This window comes from Drosophila ananassae, chromosome 3R (genome assembly GCF_017639315.1).
Source record: "Drosophila ananassae strain 14024-0371.13 chromosome 3R, ASM1763931v2, whole genome shotgun sequence".
NCBI classification, from domain to species: domain Eukaryota; kingdom Metazoa; phylum Arthropoda; class Insecta; order Diptera; family Drosophilidae; genus Drosophila; species Drosophila ananassae.
In genome coordinates, this window is record NC_057930.1 from 11,538,918 (window position 1) to 11,559,189 (window position 20,272).

Consider the following 20,272-nt stretch of genomic DNA (forward strand, 5'->3'; position numbering starts at 1 on the left):
TAAATTATATTTTCTTTCTATTTTTCAGATGGGGACGTTGGTCGGAGCTCCTGGAGCTGGGACAGTTTAAGCGTGGCTGGCGGGACATCGACATCGAGGACTGTGCCCGCATTATCGTAAGTCCTCAAAGATCTGATCTGATTTCAGTTCAAGTCCTTAGTCCCTTCTTAGTGATGACCAACCATGCTAATATTGAGGAAACTATAGGTTTCCGCTGAGTAAAAACAATCTTCTCAACTTGCTGAAAATGAAAACTACACTCTCTTAGATCTCTTGTTATAAAATCTAGTTACTAATACTATTTTTTGCATAATTCTTATAGCTACTGTACTGCCTGCAAGTGTACAAGGGCGACGAGAAGATCAAGACGTTCATCTGGGACCTGATCACGCCAACCGAGGATGGGGAGGTGCAGAAGATCAGCAGGGATCATAGTGGCCTCCACAACTTGGTGCCACGAGGTAGGAACTCCAAAGGTATGGTAATTGCTACATTCACGCACCACCACTCCAACTGCTGCACGGACGTAGAGAGTTCTTTTTGAAAAAACAAAAAATACAAAATGAGAAGCCTTTTGTACAAAGTTTTCTACACACTATCTGTAAGGGGCTCTGGACTACCATCTTGTTTAACTATTTTTGTAATTACGAGTCCACCACTGAGTCATTATTTGTGTAGAGTGTTTGGGTCTATGGCCTCCAGTTCTTCTCCAATTTCTATTTAAATACTACTTCAATCTCTCTCGATTTTGGACTGTGACTTGGACGCGGACATGGGCTCTTAAGGAGCACACTGTACTAGACTCGACGGAAGAAAGTGTGTGTATGTTTTGTTGCCATGCAATTGTATGCCTTTTACTATATCTTGTATATATCTTTTTATATTCTGTATTGTTTTTATGTTAAATAATCACTAGTTTGTAATAAAAACTCATCAACTATCATTACTAACCACAAGTCTTTGTTGAGATAACAAGGATAATCTCCACAAATCATGTAGAGCTACCATTGGCACCTTCATACAGTTGCTCTCCTCATGAACCCCAAACCGAGAGCAACTAATAATAAAAACAAAGACTTAACTAAGAAAAACCCAAACTTCATTGACTTACAGGACGTAATGGTGGCAAGTCAAACAAGGATTCGACTGGCCCGGGAACAGCTTCCGGCAGCAATAGTGGCAACACCACACCCGCCCACAAGTCCAGCGCCTTGGATGGCTCCGACAAGGATGGGGGAATCAGTGCCAGTGCCGTGGCAGCGGCCGTCAGCAACCCGACGAGCATCCACGATCCCAATCACTGGAGCAAGAAGGAGAAGTACGACGCGGACGCGTACCTGGAGGGCGCCTACAAGAAGCACTTGGGCAGACACGCGAATAAGTGAGTCGTGTGGAATCGAATTTGTTATAAGCTAACCCCCCCAAGAACCAAAGGCCGGACTAAGACTAACAAATACTCCATTTTCTATTTTCTATTTTTGTCTATTTTTTTTTTCTCTTCCTTTAAATTCTATTAATTATTCACAGAGTTCTGCTGCGGGTGAGGATGCTTTATTATATCCAGCACGAGGTCATTGGGGATCTGGTCCAGCAGATCAAGGACAACACGCCCATCAGGTAGGCATGGCACTCTCAGTTGCCTGCGAATACACTTGGCATTCATTGATCATTTTGTATGTTGTTGTTGATTGATTGATTGACTGACTGATTGCCAAAGAGTGTTGAAATTTATAATTTTTATTTAATTCTTTTTTTTTGTATAAATATTTATGCCAATTTGTGAGCTGATTTTACTATTTTTTTACTATATTTATTATTTATGTTTTTCGTGAGAACTTTCAATCAAAGTTAAGGTGGAATGCATACTGTCTTTTATTCGATCTCTCCTCTCTATATATCTCTGTAATATCTGTAATCGATCGCTTGCTCTAACATCTGTACATTTTTTCATCATCAATCTCAATCTCATTATCTAACCATATAACTATATATGTCATAATTATTTAACTTTTGCCAACTAATCCTCGGCACATTACCTCCTCCTCTCTATCGCTGTGTTTTTGTGTTTTTTATTCGATAAATCCGTAATCTCGATAATACATAATTGATTTGCGAATATCTATAACTACCATCACCAAAAACTGCAGCAGTACGAAAGCCAAGCAGCAGCTGGCACTCAATCTGAATATGAGTCTGGAAAGGTAATGTCCCCATGAAATAACAGTATATATACAGTATCCTCAACATTACTACCTATCGATATTTATCGATATCGTGTCATCGCTCGCTCGCACTCACGCTATATCCATTTCAAAGATGAGAAGAAGAAAGAAGCTGGCGATACCACGCTACTCTATATCCCATCGAAATTTTATATCGATATCGTGTCATCGCTCGCTCGCCCTCACGCTATATCCATTTCAAAGATGAGAAGAAGAAGCTGGCGAATAGGGAATACCACGCTACTCTATATCCCCCTTTCATATATCGATAAATAATCCAAAATTCCACATGCAACTTACAAAATTCATTTTTATATATTTATCGAATTTATCGAATGATGTCAAAATTCCAAAAGCAAACGATAACAAAAAAGAAAAGAAGATAAACCGATTTTCAGTTGATTTTGTATGAATTTCTGCATTTGTAGCGATCTGTAGTGCAAATTGGCAATTAATATTATTTATTATTTCATTATTATTATTATTTTCATTATCTTTTTGGTTCTTTTTAATTTTACCTCATACCAAAATTGAAAAAAAAAAATGTATTAACCAAAAACCGAATTGAAAATTTTTACTAAACCAAAAATCATTTCTTTTTTCGCGCATTTCTTTCGCAAATTTCCCCCAAAAAAACAAAAACAATCCACAAAACACCACCAAAAAAAATATAAAAAAAATCATCGTAGCGAGCTCCCCATTCGCCCGCCGCCAACGCCAGATCAAGTGCCATCCTCATGGTGGAATCCCATTTGTTGTGATAAGAGTCTGTTGGTCGGAACCTACAAGCACGGCTGCGAAATGTATCGTCAGATGCGCGCCGATCCCAATCTGTGCTTTGTAACCCATGTGGGCGCCGGTGCCGGTGACGATTTGGCCGTCACGAATTTGCCGATGTAAGTTTATTAAAAAAAAATCCACAAAAAAAAAAAGAAAAAAATTAATTGAAATCCAGTCCAGTACTTGACACTGGATTGTCAAGTAAATCATTTAAAAAGGTGTCATTCATATCATTAAACCTATATATTGTATTGAAGAATATATCCCAGAGCTAGCACTCATTCATAAAAATTCATTATTTAATCAACTTGAACCATAATGCCTACCATAATTACTAAAATTAGGGACTCTTGCAGATCGAAGGAATGAAAAATAAAGGAATTTTGAAACTCATTTCCATTCCCACCCACACTCACGCACCCAAAAATGTCATGAATGTGTAAGATTTTAAAGATATATATGAGATATAGATCCACTTTCCATTCAAAAATCAAACATAAACATTCATTGTTGCGCTGGAAGTGTGTGTGTGAGTGTTGTGAGTTATAACTCTCGATGTTTCAGAACGTTTAGCATGAAGACCACCTAATGAATGATTTCTAATTAATATTTAAGAAGAATCTGAATTAAATTTTAAATAATTTCTATTTTTAATAATCATAGAAACGAAGACGATGCAAATTCAAAGCACGATGATGGCGATGAGGTGGACGATGACGGCACCACCACCACCAAAGACTCGGACTCCACTAAACTGACTGGGGGCGACAACAAGGACTCGCTCCTCGACCCGGAGCGCCCCAGTTCGTCGGGTAAGAGTTCTCACAGCGATAGTGCTACAGGGACAAGCGACAAGAGTCAAGCGAAAGCCAACGGATCCAACAACGAGCTGGAATCCGCAGCCGCATCCGCATCCGAATCCTCATCCAAATCCAAAGCCAATCCATCGCCGGGCAATGGCAGTGATGTTGATGCTACCCAGCAGGACGCATCATCAGAGAAGGCAACCGAATCGGCAGATACATCAGATCCAGATACTGATAACCATAAAAATGATGCAACAGTCTCTGCCTCTGGCTCCTCCGGTGATCCGGCCGACTCCTCTTCCAGTTCGCAAGAGGTCGGTGGCCAGGCGGAGGCGGAGGTCAAGACTGTTGCCTCCAATGAATCGGACAACGACGAATCGGAACAAAATCAAAAATCAAAAGAAATAGAAAAAGAAAGCAAAAAGGATGATCCTAAAGAGCCAACTGCTGGTGCTGCTCCTGCTGGGGAAGCTGGAAAAGATGATGCTGCCATTGCTCGAGCCGAGGGCGATAATGCGGAATCATGCACTAACAATGCCACCACAAACATCACTACTACTACCACTACCATTACCAATACCACCACCACCACCACTACCAATACCACCACTACTACCACCACCAATAATCCATCATCCAAAGCGGCTAATTCTAAAGGCCAAAACAACTCGACCGACAATGCTAACTCCAACTCAAATTTAGGCTTGGACGAGGAGGAGAGCGTCGCCGGCAGCTATCCGCCCACAGTGGCGGCCGTCGAGGATGCCACCACCATGTGGCCATCGATGCAGGACCTCAATACGCGACTCCGCCGGGTGATCACCGCCTACCAAAGGAACTACAAGAAGGAGGAGCTCAAACAGCAGCAGAAGGCCAAGGTGAGTGTTTAAGAAGAGCTAATTATAGAATCTAAAATCATTCCACGACTAACCATTCCACCACGAGAGGACTCTTAGGAAGCTTAGCTTTTTATTTATTTTTTTTTGTTAACTAAATTGTTAATTAGATTGTGCCGTAGTAGTGTCCTTGTACGTAGTTTTGTTGCTTAGCTGTTGGCCGTAGTTAGTTGCGAACCATAACCGTAGTTAGAACGGACAGAGGACAGAGGACAGTGGACTTGGACTTGGACTTGGACTTGAACTCGGACCGAACTCGGATCTCGATCATCTTGCCAGAAAAATTCAAAAAATAAAGCAACATGGAAGCCAACAGCCAACAGCTGATTAACAAAACTATGGATCACACTCCTCATAACTCCCATTATACCATCAAGATCTTACCATCCAGATCATGTCATGACTTAGATCTTACCAATTCCTGCAACTCTTTCTCTTCGATCTGTCCCATCTCTGTCCACCCACAGCTCCAGGCCCTGGTATCATCAACGCCACCGCTCTCAGTGCCCACCACACCCACTTTGCAGTCGATGCAGATGCAGTTGCAGAGCGGGACATCCGGTGCTGGGTCATCAGGCTCCGCCGCCGGCCAACTAGATCCCAGCGGCCGAAGTCTCCAAGCGCTGATGCAATCCCAGGGTGCTAGTACTTCTGCCGCCGCTGCTGCTGCTGCTGCGGCGGCAGCTGCCGGCGGATCAGCCGGACAGAGCCAGCAGGGTGTAGGTGGAGCGGGTGGATCTGTTTCTGTGACCGGATCGGGAATGCCGGCCATGCCCTCGGCCGCCGACATCAGCCTGATGCTCAGCATTCTCAACACCACCGACGTCAATCAGCTGGCCCAGTTGGACATCAACAAGCTGGCCATGTACCTGGTCAGCATGAACAATGTACGCGAGTGATGAGTACCCATATATGCCATATATTTCTCTATATTATAACCACTTTATAAGACTACTACCTACTACCCCTTGCCCCTTTTTTTCGATCAACCCTTCGCGGATTGAAATCAATCCTTGACTACCCAACTACCACCCAGTGACCAGTTCCCAGTTCTCACTTCCCAACAAATACAAAACAATTCAACCCACAACAGAACATCACCACCACCACCCACCACCACCCTTTCCCATGGTGCTAATAGACCATGAACAGTAGTCCCTCGGAATATGAGGAACTTCCCCGATGAGGGAGAGACTTTAACCCAAAAACACTGACACGAACACAAAGCCACTCACTAACCGCCAAACACTTACTAAACTGCATGTGTTGCCAAAACACTTGAAGTAGTACTTACTTCTAACTAAACTACTAACTTAGTAGGTCTATACTAATCTATATACTAATTTTATTTGAAAATATTGAAGAAAGTGAAGGTATTCTAATTTTTAATGAAAATACTTTGAAGACTTCTGTAAGAGACTTTACATAGGTCTATTATTGTCTATTATTATTATTATTATTATTATATTATAGGCCATTATTGATGAGAAATATGCTTAGAAGTGCTTACTTATTCTAAACCCTTATGGAACTATCCGATATAATTAGCAATTATTTTGGATAAAATGGGATTAATATGGAAATAAACCATACCATATACCATAAGAAGCCATATACCACCCTCTATATAACTCTCTATTACCCCTTTATTTCCTAAAACATAAATCCCATATCCTGAAAAATAAGGAAGGGGGGAAAAAAATAGTCCTCTTTGTCGCTTTGCAATTTCGAACACCTCACTTTATCGATAAATCTGATTTTCCGGGGATGGAAATCCGTGTGAAAAGTTGACAAAAAAAAAACAAGAAAAAAAAACAGAGGAAATCAAACTGAGAACTGAGACCTGAGACTCCATAAAAAGTGAAGCTACACCTGTGCTGATGAGAGGGGGGGAGGGCAGCTCTTCTGGAGGTGAAAAGCCTGTCAACTCGCCGTGCAATTGGGTATCCTCCCTTTTTTTTTGCAAATGTATGCGTGTCTGGACGAATGGGCAAACAAAAGCAAAGGAGAAAAGCAAAAAAAAAAAAGGAGCAGCGATAGCAAATACACTTATGCTTAATTTATGCAAAATAAAAGAAATACATACACTCGTATCTCGGATTTGAAGCCGAAATGCGGTATGGAATTCTCTTGGCCAGGCCCAGACCCCAATCCCAGGCTCATCTCGCCGCCCATTTCCTTCCACTTTGCACATCTCTCATCCGCCTCGCATCTCAAATCGCATCGCCCCGTCTCATTTCGTTCCATATCTCGCGAATCCGAATGCGAATGAGCGGCCAAAAGCGAAGGAAATGTCAAACCACTTTGCACACTCGGCGGCAGAGGCAGCGGCAGCGGCAGAGGCAGAGGCTGAGACAGAGGCGGCCGAAACAAAAACAGCAATACACCCAACCGATGATTCCTCCCTCCACCCCAAAAACACCCATCGCTTGCCAGCCCCCCAACACCCATCGCTAGCCTACCATCCCCCCCACCACTATATAGAACCGTTCGTTTGCTTGGCTCTGCTTCGGGTATGATTCGCTTTTTTGCTTCTGCTGCTGCTGCCCCCTTAAGGTGGCAACAACACAGTGGAATCCGCAGCGTATTGGCCAAAAGGCTTGGGTCAAATTATGAGCCCAAAACGAAGAACCCAGAGTCAATTGCACAACCTGACGCTTCGATTCGCCGCATTTCCACTGTCAGAGATGCTTCGAAAACAAGCTGAAAGATACAAGATACAAATGAATCTTGGAAGTGGATTAGCCAACTGAAAGATACCTTTTCTAGTAGATACATTTTTTTTTAGCTGCTATTTAAGATATGTAGTTATTTTGGGTATAGTATCTGGAGTATGGCTAGGGTGTCAGCACTGTTTGGAGCCAAGCCGCCATTATCAAAAGGCAGCGACAGAGGCAGCGCGCCATCAATCAAACCCACAACACTAACAACAACAAGCGAGTAAGGATACGAAAAAGAAGAAGAAGCACCTAACAGTGGCAAGAAGAGCTAAGCCAAGTTGTTTTTGTTGTTGTTTTTGTTGCATTGACGAAGTAAAGTTCTTCCTTTGGTGACGATGATTGTTGCGGCCGACGCCGACTGCGGCAGAGAGGTGGTGGCGGCGTTGGTGGACGACTTGAATTTGTTGCTCTTGTTCCTGTTATTGTTGTTGTTGGGCATTCGATATCATCGGGTGGTTTTGGTTTAAGGTTTTGGTTTGGTTTGGCTTGGGCTTGGGCTCTGCCGCTGCCTAGCTACGTTGGCTGTACTTGGGCCTTACGTACATATGTAAGTATGTATGTATGTATGTATTAGTTTTCCATGCGAGTAGCTCTCCAATCGCGCTGTCTCTGTCCCCCGAGCAATGTGTGTTTGTAATTTTACATTTTCTGGATTTATCCAATGTTTAATTTTTTTTTTCTCCTTTTTCGTGTGCGCCCACCCAAATGGCCTGGCCAAGTAGGGGGAGGGGGAGGGGATGTGCGACGGATGGCACTCTCTCTTTAGGCGGATGCTTCTGCTTCTACTCTCACGAACTGAATTATTGAGCGCAATATGTGACTTGGTGGGGAATAATAAAGATGGGTGGATGGGGGGATGGGGCACTCGCACTCCACTCACTTGGTGACTGGTGACGGTGACCTGTTCCTGTTTCGGTATTCTTGTCCTCTTCTTTCGCATAGCGCGAGTTTTCGATAAAGCCGCCTAATTGTGCTCATTTGAGACTCTCCACCTCCCTCCTTCCCCACCCCACCCCATCTTTGCTCATTCGTTCTCATTTTTCCACGTTATGTTGCTGCCGCTGCTGCCGCTGCTGCTGCTGCTGCTGCTGCTGCTGCTGCTGCTGCTGCTGCTGCTGCTGCTGCTGCTGCTGCAAGCTTAAAAGCATTTTTCGCTTTGTTTTGTTGGTTCCTTTTTGCATTTGCAACAACGTGTATTTAGAACAGCCGCTTAGAGTTGTTGGCTTTTTCTCATGCGTGTGTGTCTGTCGTCTCTCCGTCTATGTGTGTGTGTGTGTGTGTGTGTGTGTGTGCAGGTTTGCCATTCTTTTTTGCGGCCATCTTCGGGCCCACCTTCGACTTGGTTGGATGCTTTTGGCTTAGCTTTTGTTACTGACCGCTGTCGTTGCTCTTTTTTTATGCTATTGCTGCTGCTGCCGCTGCTGCTGCTGCTGTTGCCATTCGATTTATTATTTTATTAGCATTTGGCTGCTGCTAGTTACTGTGGGGCAAAGTAACTAAATGAAGTAATTTACAATTTTTACTTTTTATATTATTATTTTTTATTTTTCCTTTTAATTTTAAAATTTTATATTTTATTTTATTTTTTTGTTGTATTTTTTATTTTAAATTTACAATTTTTACCTATTTTTTAAATTTATTTTTATTTTTATTATCATTTATGCAATTATATCCCACTGTGCGCGTGCGCCTCACGTGTTGCCGTCGCATCTTCAGCCACTGGCACCTCACTCTTTCGCTCTGCCATCACGGAGTCTGAGTGCAGTTGCTGCAGCTGCTGCGTCGGCGCATTTTTCACTTCACACCTGTCAGTCGTAAAACTGTGGAAAAAGTTGCCCTGCCGAATGGCCAGCACAACTGACTGACAGTCCAGCCAGCAGTCCATCAATATATATTGATGCCTCTGCCTCTGCCTTTCAGTTTAAAATCTGAATGAGAGTCTGCTGCCCTTTTCTACCTGCCATTGCTTTTTATTTATTTTTTTCTTATTTTCTTCTCCCCGATTTAGTTTAGTCAAAATTTACGATTAGTTTCCCTTAGCTCCGATTCGCTCCTCGAGACGATCTTTTTGCATACATGCATGCCACAAACTACTCTAGTGTGAGTGGATTTTTTTTTTTCTGGAGCTGAGGATGTGTCGCCATTGCATCTCGATACTGCGATTATTATACTCGGTGTACTGCGCGCGCTCACTCATGCATCTTTATTTCAATGTATTGTGGATACTCGAACTCACAGATACTTTCAGACTGAGACTGAGACACACACACACACACACATGCACACATGTGCGGTATCTGCATCTGTATCTTGCGGATTGATTAATAATCTCGTTTCGTTTTTGCTCTGGCTACGTGCTTATCGCACTTTTGCCCTGCTTCCATCTTTCGCTCTGGCTTTTTGGGCTACCCCTCTCTTTCTTTCTTTCGCCAAGGCAGGGTGTGTGTGTGTGTGTCGCGTATGTAGATAGCCCCCCCAAAGGTCGAATTAATTAAACAATTGCAAAATGTCAATAATCGAAGTCAGTTGAGGTTCTCTATAAGATACAAATTTTACTCAAGATACTATATATTATTATATAAGACATTATCTATATAAGATCATTGGTATTATTAACTTTTAATATTTATAACAGCAACCTCTTATACTTTAAACAAGGTGTCTCCATTCTCCACTCTAAGACTCTCCCACTCTCCGCTCTATAATCCAGTTTTCTGAGTGATTGATTCCGTCTCAAGATATAAGGGTTTACCTGTAATTTCATGGCGGATTGCTTCTTAACTTTTGTGGCACTTGGTTGTTACCTGCTTTTCGGCACTAATCCATTTCCATGGCTTAGCATAGCTCTTCCTCCTGCTGTTATTATTTTTTATCCCTTTTTTGTGTCCTGCGTCCGTCATTACCCCCTTTCGCTCTTTTTTTTATGCTTCTCTCAATGTGTCGTCAACAGTTTTTGTGGTACATTTGTTTCATTGCCTTGGCTTGGCTTGGCGTTTTTTTTTTTTTTTTTTGCCGTGTTGCCTGCCAGCTGCCCCCACCTCTACCTCCGCCGCCTACCCTCTCGATGACTTCTTTGCTTACATTACACAGTTGACACAATGCTGCCGCTTCTGCTGCTCCAACTCGTCCATCCACTCACTACCATACCATGCTTGATGCTCTCTCTTTGGCTCTCTTTCTGCGCCCTCTCTTTCACTGGTGACTCTCGCTGGCAACGGCCGAACTCTCCCCAGTTGCAAGTCTCAGGGTTTTTTTGTGTGCCCATCTCATTCATATTCACATTCACCCAAAACGGCGTTTTGGCTTAATCTCACGATTGTTTGGTTTCCCGCTCTACTACCTCTGCCCACGGCCCACCTCTTTCACCTCTCTTTTTGTGGGCCCTCTCAAGTCTGAGTCTCTCTTTCCGAAATGGTCGCATGTGTACGTGTATGTGTTTGTGTGTGTGAGGAGTGTTTCTTGTATTTTAGCCAGAAAATGCGCTCGCTCATTATTTGTTTGAGCGCCGCGGTGTAAAGTTGTAAAAAGTCCAAGTGCTCCTCAAATCGAAAACGGAGCAACAGAGCGAGCGAGCGGGCCGCCGATAAATCGCGAGAATGATTTGGAGAGTGCGATTGGAGGAATATTAGTGTAGTGTAGTGTAGTGTAGTGGGGTTGTGTGGGGGATGGGAGTGCGGCCGCCTAAAGGCAGAGAGAGAGAGAGAGAATAATAATCAAAACGAAATGGAATAATGTAATTGCCGAGACAACAACAACAACAACAAAGCTCCAAGCAGCGCCGTGCAAATAGTTGAATGATAATTAGTTCTTAATTGAAATCAATAATCATGACGAAACTACAATTGTAGAGATACGTCATAATATTCCATATTTGTACTTGTGATATTATAATTTTGGTACAAAAAAAAAATAAAATAAAATTAAATAAAAAATGGAGGTTATTAAACCCATGGATTTCAGTAGCTTCTCAGCTTTCTGCGAGCATCTCAACAAATCTTCACAAATTGCAGCTGCTGCCACAACTGCGGCAGCGGCAGCTACAACACCACCAACAACAACAGTCTTAAACAATGGAAATGGCATTTATTTGGAGGTAAAAAAAAAAAAACAACAAAAACATTAAAAAATGAGAAGCTAAAGGCGCAGATCCAATACAATGACAGTTTATATATATATATAGGGCAAGGGAGAGGGGGGGATGGAATATATCACTTAATTAAAATGAGAATGCAAGAGTGCAAGAGAATATGCAAAGAATGTGTGTGCAGCAAAAGGCACAAATGAAGAAAATAAAAAAAAAAAATAACTCAAAAGTGGGGATGTGAACCTGGCGGAGTCTCCACCACCAATACTACTACTACTCTTATACAAGCTGCACACAAAAACAATAAATTTATGCCTATAGATTTCACATGTAGTGCCGTTGAAGTCGTTGCTGCCACACTTACTTGCTACACATATCATGTTGCGACAATATTTATACTTTTTTGTATTTATTGATTTTCTATTCTATTGATTTAGAGTAACAACTAGTAGTGATATGTAGTAACTGCTACTAAAGATAGTAACTACTAGATAGTAACTACTTGCCTTTAAAATATCTTCAGTGTGTGGCATGCCCCCCCTTTTTTTTGGAAGCAATTCTTCCAATACCCAAGACCCAAGTCCCAACCGCCACATCTCCATCGCCATCGGTTCTACTAATAATCATAATCAATCGCTCGCTCGAGTTGCCTCGCACTTGTATCTTACGACTGCGACTGCCGAACGAGATAGAGATACTTTTCGAGGCAACAATAAGAGTGAGTGGGGGGGTGAGGTGAGGGGGCTAGACAGTACGAGTCAGTACGAAGAGGTTCGAGTTCGAGTCGCTTTTTATCTTCTGGTTTGTCGTTTATTTTATTTTATTTTATTTATTATTGCTGCCCCCCTTTTGGAGTACCCTTTTAAGGGGTCTCTCAGTCTAATCTTTGGTTCTAGTTTTTAGTTTCTGTTTAAAAATTAATTAAATGGATTATCGGTTGATTTATCTCCTCTGGAGAGTGTCAGAATGGACTTAATTAAATGCAATTGCAATAAATACTCCCTGGAACCTGTTTAAAAAGTCACTAGTATGATATTTCGTGCAACTGAAAGTCTGTGTGTGTTGGTGCCCCATCTTTTCGTGCCACAGGGCTTGGGCTTTGGGAGGGGGTGGTGGGTAGAGGCCTCTAGTCCTCTAGTCCTATAAACCGAAACAAAAACAATAAAAGGTAGAGAGAGAGAGGCAACAAAAGGGTTGCCAACCTGCGCGTCACTTGGCATCCATCCTTTTTGGGTCCAAAAGGATCAGCACTCCTTTCCTTTCCCTCACATCCCTCCTGTGTCTAGAGGACATGCACTTCACTACTGGGATTGCACTTTGTTTGCGGTTTGATTTTACATTTATTTGAGAACCAGATAGAAGTCCTCTATGAGATATGTATGTTTTTATGTGCCTGGTTGGTGGGTACTTCTGTACTTGTAGTCGTAGTGCCAAGGGGTTCATTGCTTTCGTGCTAATTTTGGGGTGAAGCTATCGGAGTTACCCACGCAAATCGTGTTTATTTTACAGCTCTGAATGTTTACCCCAATTCGCAAGACATATATTTCCATGTTATAACCTGATAAGTAATGGGAGAGGTAGTAGGATATTAGAGGTACTATGAGGTGGTTGAGGTACTTGAGAGGTAGTAGAGATAGGAAGAGGTACTAGAGGTAGAAGAGGTTCTAGATGACTACTACTAAGAGGTACTAGTGGAAGTAGAGGTACCAGAGGTAGTTGAAATACTAGAGGTCCTAGAGGTACTAGTTCTAGAGGGTCTAGAGGTCCTAAAGAGAGGTACTAGGAGGTATTACTAGAGGTAGTAGGATTCTAAAGATACTAGAGGTTCTAAATGTAGTAGAGGTAGAGAGATACCAGGGGTAGTAGTGGTACTAGATGTAGGAGAGTTACTTGAGGTAGGAAGAGGTACTAGAGGTTCTAGAGGCCTAGATGACTACTACTTAGAGGTACTGGTGGAAGTAGAGGTACCAGAGGTAGTTGAAATACTAGAGGTCCTAGAGGTACTAGGAGGCATAACTAGAGTTAGTAGGATTCTAAAGATACTAGAGGTTCTAAAAGTTGTAGTAGTAGAAGTGGTAAGTGGTACTAGATGTATGAGAGAGGTACTGGAGGTAGTAAAGGTACTATGAAGTAGTAGAGGTAGTAGGGTTCTAGAGGTAGTAGAGATACTAGAGGTTCTAGATGTAGTAGAGGTACTAGAGGACTACAACTAAGAGGTAATAGAGATACTAGAGGTCATAGAGGTACTAGAGGGACTAGAGGTAGTAGAGGTGCGAGAGGTATTAGGAGGTTCTAGAGGGTGTAGAGGTACTAAGAGTGATTACTAGAGGTACCAGAGGTAGTAGAGGTTCTAGAGGTACTATGAAATGATAGAGGTACTAGAGATTCTGGAGCTACTATGAGATGGTAGAGGTACTAGAGTTTCTGGAGGTACTAGAGGGAGTATAGTATCTCTACCTCTATAGTGCAGTATCTAGTATCTCTATGAGGATGTAGAGGTTCAGAGGTAGTTGAAAATATCATTCCACCTAGTCCCACGCGGGTTCACGCGAGTACTTATCCTTCTAATTATCCTTCTCTTTTAATAAATATAACTCCATTTGATGATGAATAAAGGCAAGCAATTAAATCATGTTTGAGAAGAAAACTATATCGGATGGCCCCCAAACACTACAATCCCCTATCCTGTATCCCCATTGTTGTCTAATGTGTCCCCTTACGACACATTCTGTGACAGCCCTGCAATTTAGTCGTTTTGCGATGCTTTGGCTTTGGCTTTTACTTTGGCTCTGGTTCGGTTTCTGTTTCTGTTTCTTTCACTTTACTTGGCTGTGCGCCGTCGCCCACCATTATTATTATCATAACTAACTAGGAGGAGGAATACACAGTCCTACAAACAACAAAAACACACTCCAAAACACACACATTCGCACACACATTTTACGAATAAATACGAGGACGAGGACGAGGTCCAGGACGAGTACGAGGGTGGACTCCTTCGGCTGCGGCGCGTGCAATTGGTCTCACAGGATTCATTTGTTTGTCTCCGTCTCCGTTTCGTGTCTCCTTTACTTGGTCCTGTTCCTGCTCTGCCACTGGCACTGGCTCCTGCTCCTTCTCCATACCCTTCTTGGGACCCGTTGGGCGCCATTGCAGAGCACGGTGTACTTGGAACCATGCTCATTGCGCCGTGTTTATACACTGGAAATAATATATTGTTTGAACTTTTTTTCTCAAAAATTATAAACTTAAAAAAATATTAAATTTTTGCCTATTTATTAATTAAAACTAATATTTATTAGCTAACAAATTAGTTAAATATCATCTAATAATATCATCTAATTATAGTAACTCCCCCTCTTTTTTATTTGTGCTTTTGTTTTTATTTCTCCACCCCCTTCTGGAACTCGGTCCCTGTCGCCTTTTGGCCTCTGTCCTCCTGACGGAGTGTTATTAGGGGTGTAAAATGGATTTTTTACTTTTATTATTATGATTTTATTGTATTTCCAGTTTCAGTTTGCTATTCATTTCTATTCTTCTCTCTTTCTCTTATCCTTTCTTTTTTGTTTTTTTTTTGGCATTGTCTTGTTTCTGGCTTCGTTATGTGCTCGCCATTCGCATTTGTTTCTCTTTTTTTCGCAAAAATTTGTGTGTGTAATTCGAAAGAGGCAGTGGCTGTCAGTTCCTCCAGTTCCAGTTCAGTATTAGTGGCCCGGTAGACGGCAGATGATGATGAGGCCACCCCTACTACCCCTACTATATACCACCACCATCAATACCTCTACTTACATACACCACCCAGAGCACCACCGAGAAGAGAAGAGGGTGGTGGTGGTGATGGTCCCACTCACTCTCTCACCCCCTTTGGGTCTAGAATTACATTTGAAGGGGTCGTTCCTGGTGGACGCTTTTTAATTCTTTTTTTTTTTTTTTTTTTTTTGAACAAAAATTGTGTAAATATTCGTAATGAATTTGCACTTGCAGACACACATCGGGGTGTTCTTTGGGTGTCTGGGATGTGGATGCAGTTCCAGGGTTGCCTAACTACGCCGAAATATAGTCCTTTATTGGATATAGGGTTAAAAATAATTATAGTTTTAATTTCAATTAGTTATTTTTGTCAAATGGGTCTTGTTTTCTTGACTTTCCACTCCATAAAGCCTAGAAACTATGACTCTGGGTGTCTGGGAAGGCTTCTATATGCACTTAAAGGGTTACCTAACTATGCCAAAATGTATTCCTTTAATGGCTATAGGGTTTATAATAAATATAGTTCTCCTGTCTTGTCAAATGGTTCTTGTTTTCTAGACTCTGCACTCTATGAAGTCTTAGAACCTATGTTTCTGGGTCTCTGGGATGGCTCTTGGCTCTTATATCCACTTCCAGGGTTGCCTAACTATGCCGAAATATAGTCCTTTAATAGCTATAAGGTTTATAACCTCTATAATGGTTATATTTTTCTAAACTACCCACTCTTTAATGCCTAGCCCATGTCTCTCCCGATAACCTGACCCAAATCATTATAATAATTACTGAAATACCTAACTGTTTTCAATTCTGAGATTAGGAAAGACATTTTTCTTTGTAACTGAGTACGACGTAATTATGGACTTTATCTTATCTGGTGTCTTGAGTAAAAAAAGTTAAAAATAAGTTGAATGAAAAGTGGTGATCAGGGGATCTGACTAATCTATTGAGTCATGGAACTCCTAACAACTGGATTTCTAATATAACTATTACATGAAAGCATGCAATATTATAATTATAATTACTACTTAATCTAAATTGTTACAATAATTATATTTCTTTTTATCCTTTCAGAAAATGGAGCGGCAGGGGAAGATGGAGCTGGCCGCCAAGGAGCGTGAATCGCAACGCCTGCAGCTCATCCCCAAGAAGTGGAACCGACGCGAGGAATACGAATTCCTGCGAGTCCTCACCGGCTACGGCGTCGACCTTCACCTCTCCACGCCCATGGGCGGCAACAATGCCAGCACCCTCACTCCCGACTGGACCAAGTTCAAGCAGATGGCCCATCTGGAGCGGAAGAGCGACGAAACCCTAACAGACTACTACAAGGTGTTTGTCACCATGTGCAAGCGCCAAGCGGGCCTGAAACTGGCCGAATCCGAGCGTGGACTGGAGGGCATTATCGAGGAGATCGAGAAGGAGCACGCCAAGCTGATACTGGATCGGTTGGAGCTCCTGTCAAAGCTTCGGGAAGTGGCCCGCAACCCCCAGCTGGAGGACCGGCTGAAGCTCTGCACCATGAACGCCGACACACCGGACTGGTGGGAGCCGGGTCGTCACGACAAGGAACTGATAACGGCTGTACTTAAGCACGGTCTCTACCGCTCCGAGACCTTCATCTTCAACGATCCCAACTTCAGTTTCGGGGAGTCGGAGAAGCGATTCATCCGCGAACTGGAGGCCCAGATCCAGCGCACCATCAAACTCGAGGCTTTTAACGCCGAGAAGGCCGAGAAACTGGCGGCAGCCGAGAAGGCAGCCGCCGCTGAGAAGGCCGCCGCAGATAAGGCCGTCAAGAACGAGGTGATAGACTTGGACGATGAACTGATGACCGACGAAAGTGTCATCAAGAAGGAGGGCACGCCCGTCAAGGAGGAAATCAAGGCGGAGGAGACTGCCGACAAGAAGGAAGCTGCCAGTCCAGAACCCAATACGTCCGAGGAGGAGGAACCCGCCAAGGTTGAGTCCGAAACGGAAGTCAAGGACGATGCTGTGAAGGCGGAAGATTCCGAAAAGGAAACTGAACCGGAAGCCAAGGCTGGAGAGAAGGAGAAGTCCCCAGCAGAGGCTGACAAAGATGCTTCCGAGACTGAAGAGTCCAAGGCTAGTGAAGAGAAGATGGAGGTCGAGGAGGCGTCCATCCCAGCCGAGAATGGCCAGGAGAAGGCTGAAATTACCGCTGAATCCTCTCCTGAAAAGACCCCCGAATCGGAGGAGAAGAAGTCCCCTGAAGACAAGGACAAGTCGGTTGAGGTTGAGGAAGAATCTGCCAAAATGGAAGTGGAGGAAGCGCCCAAAGCAGATTCGGAGGATAAATCTCCCGAGAAAGCAGAGTCCGACGCCAAGGAGTCTGAGGAGAAGACACTTCCAAAGCCCGAGGAGGAAAAGCCAGAAGAGTCCAAGGAGGAATCCAAGGAGAAGTCCGAGGACAGCGACAAGGAGGAGAAGAAGCCATCTGCTGAAGCTCCTGAAACCCCCGAGAAAGCTTCGCCTGCCACTGAAACCGAAGCGGCTGCTACGGCTGCCAAGAAGCCAGCTGGCGATCAAGAGATCCTCGACCTTGTGGCCGGTCCCACAGATCCCGATGACGACGAGGTCATGAAGGAGAAGGAGAAGGCCGTCGAGGAGGAGTGCAAGAAGCAGGCGGCCGAGCTGAAGGCCCGCTTCCCCGACCTGGAGGTCATCCAACCGGCGGCGGTGAAGCAACAGAAGCTGGAGAAGCCCAAGCTGGAGATGTGCATGATCCGTTGGTTCAAGGACTTCGCCCTGGAGCGCCGCATTGCGCACATTGTGGCCTGCGTGGAGTCCGGCAAGTGGCCGGTCGACAGCAAGTACAGTGCCTTCGCCAGCTGCAAGGGAGTCACCGATCTGAGCATCGCTCTCCACGAATCCATTCCGCACCTGAGCAGCCTGGAGCGCCGCTCCACCACACCCGATGTGATCACCATCACCACGGACCAGGGTGTGACCAAGCACCTCCAAGCTTCGCAGATGCAGCAGGTGGCCAGTTCGGCGGCCGCTTCCTCCGGCGCAACCGGCTTGTCCCAGTCCCTAAGCCAATCCAAGCCCGTGAGTGCTTCCACTCTACCGCTACTGGATGCGAACAACATCAATGCTGCGGTGGCGGCTGCTGTGGCGGCAGCTGCGGCAGGTGGTAATGCCACCTCGCTGTCCAGCCTGCTGCCTGGCATGTCGCTGAGTGCGGCCACGGGCGCCTCGGCTGGAGGAGTTGGTGGCCTTAATGTGCCCAGTGCCGGTTCCGGATTGGGCAAGAAGCGTAAGCGTCACATTGCCATCGACGTGGAGACGGAGAGGGCCAAGCTACACGCCCTCCTCAACAGCTCCACAAGTAAGTATTCCATTAAGATCAAGAAGAGTGTTCAAAATATCTCATTTTTCTTTACTTTCCTCCCTCCAGTGGCCCCTAAAGACTGGGAAAGCGAGATAGCTAACATGGAGGCCCTGACTGGTGGATCTTCTGGCCGGGGACGTGGAAGTGGCTCCTCATCAGCCCTATCCGGCATGCAACCGCCACCCGCTCACCAACACGCCTCACTCTCCCGGCAATCCTCTGGCCAGTTCAGCAAGCCAGCTGTGCCGGCCCTGAAAACGCCACCGCCCTCAATGGGCGCACCCATGGACTTGTCCTCAAGGTGGGTCTACCACGAATCCCTTTATAATGACTCCTTACTGACCACCTTCCACTCCAATCCCTGCAGCTTGCCCAAGATGAACATGACGGAGATGCTCAAGTCTGCTTCCAATGCCGTGGCCATCGACCTGAGCGAGGTGCAGGACTTCTCCATGCCCTCCAAGAAATCCAGCGTGCATGCGGCCCTCAGCTCAGCCTTCCCCTCGATGGGTAGCAAGAGCAAACTGGACGACACCCTCAACAAGCTAATGAAAAAGAATAATTGCGTAGGTTTCCCAGAGACTAGAAGACTTCTCCGGATATATTTTAAGAGTAATCTCTATTTTCAGACCATTGAAGAGCCTGTGATTGGCAAGGAGAAGAAGCGCAAGAAGCTGGACGAGATTGTGCTCGGGCTGTCAGCGGCCAAGGAGCAGAAGACCTTCCCGGATCCATCGTTGCCGTCTTCGAAGAAGCCGCAGATTCCGCCCAGCGTCTCGGTGACGCCGGCCAATCTGCAATCCTCGTCCAGCCAACAGCAATCGAACCAGAAACCCTTCACCATCACTGTGACCACAGTGCCCGGAAGTGAGTTTGAGTCTCTGCGCTTTTACTTTTACCACCCGCCCGAGGATTGGCAACCAACCATGGAATTCCCTACTAATCGACCGTATCTATCTATTACAGAGTCCAAGGGCGCATCGTCAAGCGGAGGATCCGGCGCCGGAGGAAGCTCATCGGCCAGCGGCGGCGGAGCAGCCGGCGGCAGCGGCCTGAGTGCCCTGCAGAACATGGCCATGGGCGGATTGTCGTCCAAGGACAGTCTGAATGCCCTTCTGGCCCAGACGATGGCCACCGATCCCCAGACGTTCCTCAAGCAACAACAAAAGATGATGCAGTTCCTGCCACCGGCCCAGAGGAAAGCCTACGAGAACATGCTGGCCGAAATGGAACAGGCCATGAAGCTGAGCTCCAAATACTCGGCCAACTCTCCGCACGACGTCAAGGTCAACAAGTGGCTGTCCGACATGACCAGTCCTTTGGGCGACCAGCTGAGCATTGATTACGTCGGAGGGGGAGGAGCAGGATCCAGCAGTGCCAACAGCCGGCGCTCCAATCGCCAGCAGAGCAGCTCCTCCCAGCAATCCCCCAGTGCCGCTCAGCTCCAGAAACAACAACAGCAACAACAACAGCAGCAACAGCAACAACAACAGCAGTCGATGGCTGGCCCCCAGAATCTCACTGGAGAGGAACCCGTTCCGGTGATCAACAAGCAGACGGGCAAGCGTCTCGGCGGCAACAAGGCTCCGCAGCTCAAGCGGCTGATGCAATGGTGAGTGTGGAATATCTACCTTATGCCAAGGATGCACTTTAATGTTTATA

General features: G+C 44.9%; 1 protein-coding gene and 1 long non-coding RNA gene across 20 annotated transcripts in view; one reads left to right on the plus strand and one right to left on the minus strand.

Moving 5' to 3' along the window:
• LOC6507136 (chromodomain-helicase-DNA-binding protein 7) overlaps positions 1 to 20,272 on the plus strand; it is a 45,282-nt gene that overhangs the window by 20,407 nt on the left and 4,603 nt on the right. For 6 of the 19 annotated variants that reach the window (XM_044716337.1, XM_044716335.1, XM_044716340.1 and 3 more), the window contains exons 7-18: positions 29 to 116; positions 323 to 476; positions 1,114 to 1,381; positions 1,528 to 1,617; positions 2,912 to 3,118; positions 3,666 to 4,686; positions 5,172 to 5,591; positions 16,330 to 18,607; positions 18,677 to 18,911; positions 18,978 to 19,176; positions 19,240 to 19,477; positions 19,577 to 20,222. In XM_044716337.1, coding sequence (XP_044572272.1) covers positions 29 to 116; positions 323 to 476; positions 1,114 to 1,381; positions 1,528 to 1,617; positions 2,912 to 3,118; positions 3,666 to 4,686; positions 5,172 to 5,591; positions 16,330 to 18,607; positions 18,677 to 18,911; positions 18,978 to 19,176; positions 19,240 to 19,477; positions 19,577 to 20,222 — 5,844 coding nt within the window. Of the gene's footprint in view, positions 1 to 28; positions 117 to 322; positions 477 to 1,113; positions 1,382 to 1,527; positions 1,618 to 2,147; positions 2,875 to 2,911; positions 3,119 to 3,665; positions 4,687 to 5,171; positions 5,592 to 10,914; positions 11,518 to 16,329; positions 18,608 to 18,676; positions 18,912 to 18,977; positions 19,177 to 19,239; positions 19,478 to 19,576; positions 20,223 to 20,272 lie in introns of those variants that run through there. The other 13 variants (XM_032455086.2, XM_032455090.2, XM_032455080.2 and 10 more) reach the window with 9 other exon arrangements.
• LOC116656008 lies at positions 8,864 to 10,689 on the minus strand. The gene is made up of 2 exons (XR_004311038.2): positions 10,229 to 10,689; positions 8,864 to 10,176 (listed from the first exon to the last, which is right to left on the minus strand). It is a non-coding gene; the product is annotated as an uncharacterized LOC116656008 (long non-coding RNA).